General features: G+C 36.5%; 1 protein-coding gene and 1 long non-coding RNA gene across 2 annotated transcripts in view; one reads left to right on the top strand and one right to left on the bottom strand.

Moving 5' to 3' along the window:
• Positions 1-3,090: 3,090 nt before the first annotated feature.
• Positions 3,091-14,221, bottom strand: part of LOC131324334 (uncharacterized) — a 93,266-nt gene continuing 82,135 nt past the window's right edge. Inside the window, exon 7 of the long non-coding RNA XR_009199304.1 lies at positions 3,091-3,133. This is a non-coding gene — a long non-coding RNA (uncharacterized LOC131324334). The remainder of the gene's footprint in view (positions 3,134-14,221) is intronic.
• On the top strand, positions 7,405-14,221 carry LOC131324331 (probable plastid-lipid-associated protein 13, chloroplastic). Its single transcript, XM_058356266.1, has 7 exons — positions 7,405-7,835; positions 8,820-8,941; positions 9,020-9,103; positions 9,253-9,349; positions 11,703-11,919; positions 12,528-12,580; positions 13,991-14,221. The coding sequence occupies exons 1-7, from the start codon at positions 7,563-7,565 to the stop codon at positions 14,084-14,086; spliced, it is 942 nt and encodes a 313-aa protein (XP_058212249.1). The 5' UTR covers positions 7,405-7,562; the 3' UTR covers positions 14,087-14,221.

Genomic DNA, 14,221 nt, shown 5'->3' on the forward strand with positions numbered 1-14,221 from the left:
AGAGAGAGAGAGAGAGAGAGAGGGCCGGATGGAGAGAAAGAAAGAGAGGCTGAATGGGAGAGGGAGGTGGAGTGTGTGATTGTGTTTTGGACACTTACACAAGCAACCTTAATAGCCCTAAGCCTATTTACTACATGCCAACCCATTTCTAGTCTTCCTAAGTACAATGATTTTGTGCTTTCTTGCAAGAAACCTCCCCATAGACTTGACAAGCCAAAAACCTTTCATGATGGCCTAAGATTTGGCCTACAAATGGAAGTGACAAGTCATGGAAGGCTATGACTTGATTGAAAGGCTTGAAATGACCACTCAATGGGGCAAATCCATGGGAGAAAGGAGAGGGGGGGGGGGGCGGCCATAGAGGAGGGAGGAGGAGCTCAAGTTTTGGCTATAAATAACACCCCATGCCGTCCATTCAACTCACACCTTCACTCACTTCTCTCTAGAAACCATTTTCATTTTTCAGACAGCTTACTGCCCTTCACAAATCTTCATTTTTCTCCTGCTTAAAATAGTTTTTGGAACCAACTCCCTTCGGAAAAGTTGTAGAGCACTTCGAGACTTTCAAGTTAGACCCAAGAATCACCCCAAACGGTGAAGAAATGATAAAGATATTGGCATCCGAAGTTCAGTAAAAATCTCGAATTTCCATTTCCAGACAGCATACTGTCTCTTCCTTTATCACCATTTTTCTCCTACCTAAACTAGTTTCTAGGATCAACTTCCCTCACGAAAGTTGTAGAGCACTTCGAGAGCTTCAATTTCGACCCAAGAACGATCATATTCGGCCAAATATTGACCGAGTTACTGCCATCCAAAATTTGGTCCAGATTTGCGAGTTTCACCGCCCGTAAAAATCTTCCAACTAGCTTATTCGGCCCCGACTAGTTTCGGATCAAGGTAGATTTTCTCTACTCACTTCCCTAAGTATAAGTAGAATCCCTAGTCTACTAACTCTATGTATAGTATAGAATCATATATTGAAAAGTAGAATGTCCGTAAGTTCAAAGTACAACTTTCTTGATCGTTTTCTTTAGAATAGATAAGGTTATCTTTTGTTTGAAATGCATGATAGTAGACGAACTTATTTTCACTAATGGAGGTATAAGCACGTTAGAACAATCGATTGGTAACTCCGAATAAACATATGTTGTTTAGAATTTCTCAAAAAGTAAGATATAATAATTTTCAAAAGATAAGATTTTAACGCTTGATTTGAAGTATTCATATTTTGATCTTTTCGAGCATGCTTAGTAATATTGAGTTGAATGATCTTGCTAGTGTAGTTTTAATGAATGATTTATGCTTATTTTTGTGAAAAGTCCTACCGCGGAGTCTATGCATGAAAACGTGACACGGAAATCGAGAAAGTTAGAAACATGACACTTAGGGTGTGGTTAACGAAAAGGCTTGTTTTGAAAGGATGAAATATTTTGGAAATTGCAATGTGGCCGGACATGGTAGCCCATTGTGTGGTGTGTGTTTTGTGTGCCAATGGGAACCCGGTGCGGCGGAACCATTTTTCGATAGGGCTAAAACCAACAAATAATGTAAGTGCATTCCAATTGTTCGATAGGGCTCAGTTGTTCGACAATACGAACAATCTCGTGACGGTCATAACCCAATAGAAAATAACAATGAGATTAATAATATCATACGCCTCGTTCTATTAAATATTAAATTTTCATACTTCATGAGACATTGGCCCATATAGCTTTTCATCAAATAATGTGTGATTTTTTTTTTTTAAGATAGAGATAGATTTTACAATTTGACACTCACGTCCTAACAAACAAAGGGGACCCGTAGTACCAGGTCCCAAAAGGGGATATCTTCTTTCAACTTATTTTTTGTTATATTTTTATTCAAAATAAAGTGTTGAACTTAAAATAAAAGGGTAATTTAGAAAGAATTTGTTCCTCAGACATTTTTCTGAGCAAGCGGTAGAAAATACAAGATCAAATATTAAATCAACCACGATCGCACCAAGCCTAAATTGCCGATTAAGAGGACAAATAAGTAAACAAAGAATCCTCATTTAGGAAAAGGAAAAAAAAATCTTTTTCTTTTTGGCATTTATTAGCACCCTGACCTCCCATTTAAAAGTACATGAAAGTGGCCAGCTGAGTTGACTTCAATTGATTCATATAAAAGCATCTGAATTATATCAAACACATAAGTCCACAATCACACTATGTCCGATATTGGAAAAAAAACAAAAACAAAAAATAAACATTCTATTGAAGAAATAATCAATCTTTACATTTAACAAGGATTATGTAATATCCCAAGTTTGGGGAAAGTGGGTGATTAGTCTCACATTGGTTAGGAGCTAGAACCTCACTTTGTAAGGGAGATGGCAAAACCAAAACTAATCAACCATATTTGAAGAGCTATGTCACCAAATCCACTCCGGTGGAAATAGCAAACTTGTTACACTCTCTCTCTCTTCAAGTTTGAAGACTGAGAAATGACTCCTCAAACTTTCATGTCATCAAAAATTTTATTTTTTTATTGGTGAGCTAATCAATTTTTTTTAACAAAGTGGTCCCTTAAAATAAAAAATAAAAAAGACAAAAATTTAAAGTTTGAAGACTCTCTTGGAATGCACTTGTTGTAATTGCTTCTTCAACTTACCACATGTGTCACCGAAACCATATTTGGTATAAAATTGTACTACCTCTATTGGAGATGCTCTTAGGGCTGCATGTCATCTTATTTGTAGAGCATCTCCAACCCTACTTAGGTATTTTAGCTAGTGAAAGATGGAAAAAAAAAAACTCTAATTGGCCTTACTTTTTCACATCTATAATATTACAACAAGGGTTCTTCTTTAGTCAGCTCTATAGGCGGACAATGGTAAATACCACTATCTATTATTTTATAATTTAAATTCACATGGCACATTGTTGTTTCTTCCAGTACTGCACTTGAGTTTTCTACTTTTTACTTTGTCATATGTACTTCTTTAGTATTTTGTCTAAATACCTTATTTGTCCTTAGGGAAAATAACGGCCCAGAACATGTTTTGATAATTAATATCCGTCAAAGACAAGTTAAGAACATTTGTTACTGCTAAAAATGTCCTTAACGGGTATTAATTATCAAAACACATCATTGGCCGTCATTTTCCCTTGTCCTTAGCAACTCATCTCTATTTTTTGCTCTTACAAATTCACGGCTAGTTTCTGATGGAAAAAAAAAATCTCAGCTACTTTTTGTCTTTTTTATAACTTAGATTATATATCCGAACTAGTTTATGCGCATCTCAATTAATTTTGAGATTCCGATTCTAGCATTCACTTGCAGGGAGCCCAATGAAAATCGGAGCAGATTGCTCCATATGAACTGGCCTCAAAAGAGTTGAAAAATCCGCGCGTGACTTTCGAATTTGTTCAACAAATTAAGTGCTCCAATTATCAATCCGTTTGAACTGATGCGAATATCTTATTTCTCTGATCATTTTATCCTAAATGATCATCATTAATTTTTGGCTCTATGGCTCTCGTTAGTTAGCCCTAAGAGATATTTGGTTCTACGATTTTCTTAGAGCTAATTAACGAGAGTCCTACAGTCAAAAATTAATTATGACCATTTAGAATAAAATGATTAAAAAAATAAAATCTTTGCACGAATTCAAACGGATTGAAAATTAGAGCATTTAATTTTTTTTCTCGACTTTCCCCCAAACTCCTACCCATTGTAGCCCCAAAACGACACAGTTTTGAGGCACCACAGCCGCCGACCCGCTGGTGGGATTGAGTTTCCAGAATCAATCAAGCTGTCTGTAAAGTGACGTGAACATGTGAGCTATTAAACAGAAAAAAAAGGCAAAGTTTACCGTCTGAAATGGAAAAGGAATTAAAGTAAAAAAGAAGAGGGAAAATTCCAAAAAAGCCCCTGAACTTTCTGACAATTTGCAAAAAAACACCTGAACTTTCACTATTAACAAACAAACACCTAAACTTTGCATTCCGTTAGCAATTAAACCCCTCCCGTCCAATTCCGTCAATTTTTAACAGATGGAGCTAACGGAAGGCGTTAACTTTTTATTTTTTTTTACTTTTTACATTCAAAAATTACTTTTAACTCTTTCTTTTTTTTATTGGTAAATAAATATGCCATAAAGTTCTTTTTTTTTCTTACTATTTATCAAAAATTACTTTAACTCTATTTTTTACTATTTACAAAAATAACTTTAACCACCATCTTTTTTGTTACTTTCAAATTGTACCTTTCCCCTTCTCTCTCTCTCTCTCTCTCTCTCTCTCTCTCTCTCTCTCTCTCTTTTTAGAACTTTAACCCCACTCCACCAATCAACTACCAAACCTCTAGCTCTAATTTTAGAAATTCGAAATTACTCTTTTTTTTAGCATTCTTGTTTTTTATATTTTTTACTTCCAAAATTACTTTTAACTCTTTATTTTTAGTAGTAAATAAATATGAAATAAAGTTTTTTTCTTACTATTTATCAAAAAATACTTTAACTCTAATCTTTACTATTTATAATAATAACTTTAACCCATTTTTACTATTTATTGCATATTTATTTATGACTAAAAAAAAGAATGAGTTAAAAATAATTTTTGGAAGTAAAAGTACTAAAAAAAAGAAAAGGTTACAAAGAGGAGGTTAAAAAAACTTTTGAATTTCTGAAATTGTGGCTAAGGTTTTGGCGGTTGGTTGTGGGGTTAATTGGTGGTGTGGAGTTGATTCTAATAAGCAAAAAAAGGGGGGGGGGGGGGGGGGGGGAGGTAAAATTTGAAAATAAAAAATATGGTTAAAGTAATTTTTGATAAATAGTAAGAAAAAAAAAGAACTTTATTGTATATTTATTTACCAATAAAAAAAAAAGAGTTAAAAGTAATTTTTGAATTAAAAAGTAAAAAAAAATAAAAAGTTAACGCCTTCCGTTAAATATTAACGGAATTGGACGGCAGGGGTTTAATTGCTAACGGAATGCAAAGTTTAGGTGTTTTTTTGTTAATAGTGAAAGTTCAGGTGTTTTTTTGCAAGTTGTCAGAAAGTTCAGGGGCTTTTTTGAAATTTTCCCAAAAGAAGAAGAAGGGAAGTTACGTACTTTTGTGGGGAAAGTGTGCCCCAATGCTAGTTTTGTTATTTAAAGGCAGAAGAGGGTTACTTCCGTCATTTAAAAGTAGACCACTTCCACATGCAATCAGACGAAGTACAAAATTAAAAAAGGCGATGGACCCCGTTACTAACGTAGATTAACAACATTCTACCTCTCCACTCATTTACACATTCACACTCACATAATAAAGGTGGAGCCCGCACACCCACCCCTATTATGAGTATGAATATGTAAATGAATGTAGGGAAAAAAACTAAAATAGTCCCTGTAGTTAAGTGATTGTGTCAATTTGGTCCATGTAGTTATAATTGGCTCTATTTACACTCTGTATTTTCTATTTTGTTCCAATTTGGTCCAATTACTAACTTCCGTTAGTCCGCCGTTAGTCTTTTAAACAGCAAAATCATATGGCCCCCTTTTTTTGGGTTAAAACAGACCCGTTCGCTAAATAAGCCAACTGGCTTATTTTTTTTTTATCCTTATTCAATTTTTTTTTGTATTTGTTAGTTTTTTTGGGGTTATTGCATCGCCTTGACGAGATAAATCTAAAAAGTAAAAAATTATGATCGAAATTCAATTTTTTTTAATAAAGACGAAAAAATTGACTTATTGGCTTATTTTTGTCTTTATTCAAAAAAATTAGGTTTCGATCGTAATTTTTTACTTTTTAGATTTCTCTTATCATGACGATACAATAATTTTCAAAAAAATGACAAAAAACTAACAAATACGAAAAATATTTGAATAAGGACAAAAAAATAAGCCAGTTGGCTTATATAGTTGAACAAGGTTGCTCATTCCCCTCTTGTCCTAACATACTTCTAAACCAAAACACAGCTCATTCTTTCATTTTTCATTGATAATGAGGCACCTAAGAAGAAATTTGGTTATAGTTTTCTGCAAAAAAATTGCCCTCAAATTCATTATTTTCATGGTCAGCCATAAGGTATCATAACCACCGGTATTGTCTACCTGTTCAACTTGTAGACAAATACTAAGATGCCTTATTTTTCTGCATAGTACTAAAAATGCGTATAGAACCATGTCCAAAAGTCACAACATGATATAGATCCAAAAGTCACAATATGATAAAGAATCATGTTCAAAAGCCAGAATATTACATAAACTCAGTTCCAAATTTAGCAAGTCATAACCTAATACATAGACATAACAAACCACTCAACTAGGTTACAATAAACCTAATTTAACAGCCTAAGTGGTTACAAAAAATAGGACCATGTCATTCCATTCATTTTCCTACACTTGTCCCATGCACTGATTCTTGACTAGGAATGTTGAAAAATAAATCTAAGCCAATTTTTTCGTCTTTATTAAAAAAATTGAATTTCGATCATAATTTTTTACTTTTTAGATTTCTCTTGTCATGATGATGCAATAACCCCCAAAAAATTGACGAAAAACTAACAAATACGAAAAAAAAATTGAATAAGGATAAAAAAAAAAATAAGCCAGTTGGCTTATTTAGCCGAACGGGTCTGTTTTAACCTCCAAAAAAGGAGGGCCATATGATTTTGCTGTTTAAAAGACTAACGGTGGACTAACGGAAGTTAGTAATGGGACCAAATTGGAACAAAATGGAAAGTACAGAGTGTAAATCGAGCCAATTACAACTACAGGGACCAAATTGACACAAATACTTAACTGCATGAACTATTTCAGTTTTTTCCCCATGAATGTATAAATGAGTGTGGAGTTAGAATTTTCCATTCTTGATTACAAATTTACAACAACAATGTAGTGTTTATTGCCTACTAAAAAAAAAGGACAGATGCTCTAATCTGGCCATGTGGATTCAGTGTACTAGTATGTACTGTTTTACCCTGCTCATGACTTGGAGTCCTTGTGACTGTGCTTCCATACAATTGCTAAAGTTTAATTATTAATATTCAATCATAAAAAAAAAATTAATTTTTTGTAAATTCTCTAGTTCCAATACAACAGTCTTCTTGTGATGAAATTAGCTGAGGTAAACTTAAGTTAGCCTGAACATACTACCATAATAATACCAACAAAAACAAGTGAAAAAAATAAAAAATTGTCCTCCCACTGAGATTACCTTCCTTCTCTCTAGTCCTCCCACCATCAAAACCACCAAAGCTTGTGTGCTCCCGTACAATTGTTCAAGTTCGATTACTGACATTCAACCGTTAAAAGAAAATAATTTTTTGCAAATTCCGATACAATGTTGCTCCCGTGATGAAAATTAGTCGAGGTAAAACCTAAGTCGACCGGACAAATGACTATAGTAGTACCAATATATAAAAAACAAGAAAACGTGACTATAGTAGGACTAATATTTGTCTGTTCAAAAAAAGAAATATTTGTCCTCCAACAGAGTCAGAGATTACTACCTTCCTTCTCTCCGGTCCTTCTAAACTCTCACCATTCAAAACCACCAAACTCGTCCTTCCTTCCTTCCCCACAACCTAGGGTTTCAATTTCTCCTCCAATGGCTTCTTCAATCCAAGGCCTAGTCCCCGCCGCGTGCCCCGGACTCCGTTCCCGCCGCCTCTCGCATCCGTCTTCTTCCACTTCGTCGTTCTCTGTCGCTCTCTTCCCTGAGAGTGGTCGGAAATTTCCCTATCATCGGAAAATGGTGCGAAAGGCGGAGGATTGTGGTGTTTGCAGGGTAACGGTCCAGCAGGCGGCCGTGCAAGGAGCTTCGGCCGCTTATGCTAAGGAAATGGAGAGACTCTCTGCCAAGGAATCGCTACTCCTCGCCGTGAGTCTTCAATTTGTGGTTCCATTTGGAACTATATACTAGTAACCTTTAAATTAGAGCTGTCGTTTTTCTTATTCTTTTGGTTAGTTACTCAACTGATTGGGATACAAGGCTTGATTTGGTTTGGTTTGTTAGTTACTCAACTGAATCTTTCTTACTTAAAAGGTTTACGTTTTTACATTGTCCGATTCATCACGCAAAGTTCGTATCACATTTTGGATAGAAATAAAGCAATTTTGCGTGTAGCTTTTTGAAAATTTTGACATGGATTTTTAAAAAAAAAAAAAGAGTATTTGATGTCTTTAAATTGTTGCGAAGATATTGAAAAATTATCCACGTCCTTTTTTTTTATTTTTTAATCCGAGAAATAGCATAACTTTACGCTGATTAAAAAAAAGAGAGCATACCTTTCCGTAATAGGAAATAAATGGTTTGGGCCAGCACGACACGACCCATTTGACCCCAAAAATGCTAGAGGCACATCGGTGTGGCACTCCTCAGCCACACCCTTCTCACATACATACAGGTGGGATCCACTGGAACAGGCCCCACTTGTATGTGAGAGGGGTGTGGCTGAGGTGTGCCACACCTGATGTGTCGCTAGCACCTCTCGACACATTTGACACCTCTAGGCAGAGAATAGAAAACCCCATCTACGTTCGTCCTTTTTGTTCTAGTCCTATTGTGCAGATCCAACCGCTGTGAGCAAGGGGGAAAAACATGGAAAACCCAAATGTATACATTATGCAACATTTCTTTCATGCATCAAAACTCTTACTTTTCTATCAGAAGAGCAAAACGTTGTTTCTTGAATTGATTTGTAATGAATTTGGCAATCCAGTTGATTAATGGGGCGTTATTTCCAAATTCATGCTGTGGTTGAATAAAACTATTCCTTCCATGCTGTACATTGGTGATATCAACCAACTGGCAACTTCTGAACTTAAACTTTTATGAGTATGTTTCTTGTAATGTTTGTTTCAGTTTAAAGATGCTGGAGGATTTGAAGCTTTAGTTACTGGAAAAACTACAGATATGCAGCGGATTGATGTGAATGAGAGGATAATTGGTCTTGAAAGGCTCAATCCAACACCTCGGCCAACAACGTAGGTGCTTATTCTAACAAAGCAATTTGATGTATCAAGATTTGGTATGCGATGTTTATTTTGCGTTCAGTTATCCAGGTCATCATTTCTGGAAGGACGGTGGAATTTTGAGTGGTTTGGATCTGGAAGCCCAGGACTATTTGCTGCTAGATTCATTTTTCAGTGAGTACTGTCTCTTCTTTTGAATCTGACGGAAGTCCGAATATACCTCTAAAATGGGGTATTTTATGTAATTAATGTAAGTGTATACTTGGAATTTGATAGAATACAATGGCATCTAATATTTTGGTGCAAACTTCATGCTGCAACAGGAGATTTCCGCCTACACTGGCCAATTTGTCAAAAATGGATATTGTGATCAAAGATCGATATGCCAAAATAACAGCGATCATGAGACTGTTGAACTCGGTAAGTCTTTTGAGATATTTCTCATTTATTGTATTTCTGCTCACAACCATGATTTATAATAGAAAGAGCCTTGTTGAATACATGAGTTGTGTAATTGTGAGGATTTTAATTAGTCTATAATTTCGAGAACCTATGTCATCAAGGAATCTTCAAATTATAAAATTGCCAACCAGAAATAAAAAATAGGTTGTAAAGATAATTATACGCAGGACACCAAATATATACCACTGGAAACCAAAGAGATCCCTGCTCGGTCTCTGTCGATGATCCCTAATTGTCTTGAGAAGATTGGGAAACACTTCTAGATGACTGCTCAGTAGCAGCAGCAAGACAGTGCAAGATTCTAATTATCTCCCTTGTTTCTTCCAAGAAGTACTTGTCGCTATGGGCTTCTTCCCAAATGTGTAAATCTGCAGAGAATAAATCTCTGACTTCTTCTGAGTTTGGGTTGGTACTTGTTTGTGAAGTAGATACGATTTACATTTACCTATTTTGATGGTCCCGTGTTTCCTTTTCTAGATTGATCCAAGATTCTTTATTGTTTCAAATCTCATCGGAAGCTTTTGCTGGAGCCTGGATTATTGGCCAAATTCATGAACTGCATTGCTTTTGGTATCCTAAGTATTTAAAAGAGTATTTTAATTATTCATACATCCAACTTTTGCAGTTATTCAGTAGCATGCAGCATGCTAGTGTGGGGTGATTAGTGCCTAACTGTTTGCTTCAATTACTTTATGTTGGAAAGCCCATATGCTTTATTTTGATAGATGCACTTTTTGCCTTTTTATTTAAAAAAGGGTTATATGGATATTAGTTCCGATATCATGGTACGAGTCATTATGTTAAAAGAACAAAAATATGTTCAAGTGATATGTTTTGCGTCTTCCATTAATGGAACCCATCCCCAGAAGGTGAAATATAAAGGTGAAGGAAGTAAGCATTTGAAAAAAAGATGAAAAGGGCATGAACACTATGAGTAGTGGTATTCGAAAATGTTCATGGGACCAGTGCCTAGCAGTGAATGATGGAACTACATGATGGATTATTCCTATTTTGCAGAGCTTTAGTATGCCTTTTGTGTCTTCTTGTTCTTTGTGACAGTATTTTCCAATTTTTTATAACCATTAATCACGCAAGCCATGAGTTCCATCCGTTGTACATTTGAGGGCGCAAAAAAGAATGAAAGCGTATTTATGGGCTGCAATGAAGCTCTGGTGAATTGAAATAACCGGTGAACGCTCTAGTGAAACTCGAGTTCAGATCTGGGCTCAGGTGGTGTGGCTCAACCTGATCTACACAAGGTGTAACACCCCGTCCCACATCCGTAGTCCACGATCTTGGGTATATAACAAACCATGTGGGCTACTACTAGTACCTTGGCTTAAGCATTTTGGGCCATGTGGTGTGGCTTGTGGATTTATAATCAAGGTATTAGGCTAGTAGTCTACGAAGGGCGTTACACAAGGAACACCCACCGTTAGCGCCTGATCGGTCAGAGGTGACCAAGAAGGCACTCCAATGGTTAAGTGACCGGAGGAGGAGGAAGATGCTAGGAAGGGTAAGTGTGAACGGTGTACCTTTTAGGGTTTATCCTTCCCCTTTATATAGAACCTTCAAACTTGTCCTCCAAGCATACCGGTGCTCGGCACGTGCGATAACTGTTTCGGTTGACGTCACATATGACGTACCAAAGGGGACGCTTATGTTCACTTTGCTCGAACTGCTTTCCATCAATTACGCGGTTCATACTGATTGGGTTTTCTTTAAGCAAACGGTAGGGATAAGGCGGCAGAGCAGACCTAGGTGAGATAAGAGGATCCGGACTGGTTAGTAGATCTAGCCCAATCGTTCTGCGAGGCCCAACAGCCGCGCGTCCCAGGCTCAGCGGCAACCTGGCCTCTGTGGGCTATATCGTTCGGCCCAACAGGGGAGATGACCTCTCAGCCTACTACAGAAGCTAAGTCTGGCGATATCACCTTTCTTTATGTTTTTGTTATAGTATGAGCTCAATATTAAAATGCGATCATATAAACCATCAGCACAATAACTAATTGAGGACGAGCAATGGCAAATGGCCTTCTTAACGCTTCCCTCTTTAGGGAAGCCTCAAGTGGTCAATTAGCATTGTTGAATCAAGGTTACATTTGTCTTACAAGTGCTCTTAGCTTGAGTGGTTTCTTTTCCACTCTCAAAGGAGAGGTTTTTATCTTTGTTTGTACTCTGTAGAAAGTTGTAGTATATATACTTGTTATTTCATCACATATGTCTCTTAATGCTTGTTATATTTGCCTGTTATCAGTAAACTCCTGGTAATATGTAGACTCAGTAATGACATATTTCTTGTTGAGTGAAGGTAGAAAGCAAATTCGTTGTTTCTACCCAGTTATCCGTCGAGGGACCGCTTAGAATGAAAGAGGAATATGTTGAAGGAGTTCTGGAATTACCAAAAGTTGATGAAGAATCAATACCTGAACAGCTAAGAGGTCCATTTGGTCAGGCAGTCAGCACAGTACAGCAGCTTCCTGGTTCTATAAGGGATGCAGTGGCCAGTGGGCTGAAAGTTCCTTTGAGTAAGCACTTCTATTTTTTCTGTTAACTTGGGTTTTCTAAGTTTACAGTAGTCTCATGCATATTTGACCACCTGGAGCATTTCAAGTTTTAAGAGGAACTCTACTCATTCTTTAGGTATGTGTTATGTGGGTGTTTTCGTAGTTTGGATCTTATGTAGGCCCAGCACATGGTTATCACATGCGGAACCTTGGTTCTGGATTCTCACTTTTGTAGCCGCAGTATACTCTTTTTTCCCTTCAGTATAACAGCTTTTGTTAGACAATCTTTTTGTGTCCGACCTTCATTCATATTACTTTCTTCTCCTCTTGCCTGCATACACTGTTTGAAGTGTGTCGGTTTTTTCCCTTCACTATAACTGCTTTTTGAAGTATCAGAAGACTCTGAACAGTCAACCATTTGTGTCATACATTTGACTGATAATGACATTGTTTCAAGTGTCTCAACAGTCATGTTGTTCATCATGAATGTTAAACTGACCTCTCCTTAGAGAAGAAATATAAGCGAATGGAAAATTCTTAGGCAATCATGGTAGCCTGGTTAAGTCCTTAATGTGTTTTCCCTTATCTTTATGGTCCCAATCTAAGCTCTACTTTTTCCTTGGCCTTAGGCGGGACATTCCAGAGACTATTCATGATTTCGTATCTTGATGAAGAGATTCTGGTAAGTTTGCCAACTGTTGATGCCCTTCAGTTTCATATAGTATAAAAGATGATACTGCAGAATACTACCTTCAAAAGGTTTTCCTGTTATTACTGCCGATGTCACCTACATCTACTCTTTGTTCTACCATTCCCCTTTTAGTTGCATTTTAAGCTTGATAGTGTCATTCCCTCTCATTCTTGGAATCATTGCTCTTCATGATAAATTCAAGGGTATAGGCGCATTTTCTGAAGAAAACTGAACACTCTTTCGAACAGTAAGATCGCCAATTTTTTTACACTGCCAAAAAATTTGGAAAAAGCTAACATTTCATTTTTCCGTGATGTCTTTCCCCAATTGGTTTGAAAAATCGAAATGTTCTCTTCTGAAATATGTTTTGTGCCCCTTAAATCCTACTTAAGTCCCGTGTCCATTAAGGCTCTCCGTAATTTCTATTTTGTTGCTGGAGACCCTATCCTTTTTACATGTCCCACCAAGCTAATGTTGGTCCTGACCATCAAGTCCACATAAGGACAAGGTACTCTGTTTCCTTTCCAGAATGATCCTATCTTTTAACTGGTCAAGATTTGAGATTAAATGATTTGTTCCGTAGGTGGAAACCCACGATTTCCACCACCTATTGTTGGCCCCACCGTGCGTTCATTGCAGTTATTTGAATGGTTCGTATAGAACCCGCAGAGTAGTATATCCACGTGACAAATCAAATCAATTGGATCGGACATCGTTAGGTTTATCAAAAATTGACTTTGGTTATAAAGTAGACGGCCATAGACATTTTAACTTTAAAGAATCAGACCGTCCATTTTACAAACAAAAATTCAGTTTTTGATATATTTACGATGTTTGATCAAGCTAATTTTTTGTGTGGATGTGCTACTCTGTGGGTCCTACAAGATAAACGATTCAAATTACTACAATAAATGCACAGTGGGACCAAGAAATGGCGGTGGCGGAAACTTGTGGTTTTCACATAAGGTGGAAAGAATTAATCTCCCAAGATTTTATTCTGTGTGATGTGAAACCTTGTCTCATTACCTCATCTGACTTGGACTTTTGGAAATTCTTGGTATTATGTGTCATTATTTTGAAATTTAGATCAGTTATTTTAGTGTTACAAACTAAAATAATCGTGTTTTAGCATGTCCCGTCAGTTTGTCGTAGGGATTCATTATGAGGAGAGGCATTTCTCTATATTAACTCGAAGAAAGCGTATAATCTTTGAATCATCGAAATTAACCAAGAAGCGACAGTCAGATAAAACAATTTTGTTTTCTGGCATCTGATTTCGAGTATCTTGCTGCTACATATGCATTAACATCTATTGTGCACTTAATGATAAAATAAAATTCAAATGATTTGTGGTTTTCCTGACTCGTGTTACGTTTCTACATCGTTGTGGCGTTGCTGCAGATAATAAGAGACAGTTCTGGACTACCGGAAGTTCTTACAAGGTTGGATACTCCTCCATCTACCTTAGCAGAATCCCCGGCAGAGTATGAAAGTTAGAACAGTTTGTTCGCTTAATACGAGTACTGCTTTCCCCAATTTAAATCACAATGCATGTACAACCATTATAGAGTAGTAATTAAACATCAATTATTCCTTCCCGAAATAATTGAGTAAAAAGCTTTTTCTTAATTA

Source organism: Rhododendron vialii, chromosome 4a, assembly GCF_030253575.1.
Source record: "Rhododendron vialii isolate Sample 1 chromosome 4a, ASM3025357v1".
Classification (NCBI taxonomy): domain Eukaryota; kingdom Viridiplantae; phylum Streptophyta; class Magnoliopsida; order Ericales; family Ericaceae; genus Rhododendron; species Rhododendron vialii.

Coding starts and splice junctions, on each gene's coding strand:
- LOC131324331 (XM_058356266.1), top strand. CDS start 7,563: ATGGCTTCTTCAATCCAAGGCCTAGTCCCCGCCGCGTGCCCCGGACTC. Junction 8,942..9,019: donor CCAACACCTCGGCCAACAAC/GTAGGTGCTTAT, acceptor TCAGTTATCCAG/GTCATCATTTCTGGAAGGAC. Junction 9,350..11,702: donor TCATGAGACTGTTGAACTCG/GTAAGTCTTTTG, acceptor TGTTGAGTGAAG/GTAGAAAGCAAATTCGTTGT.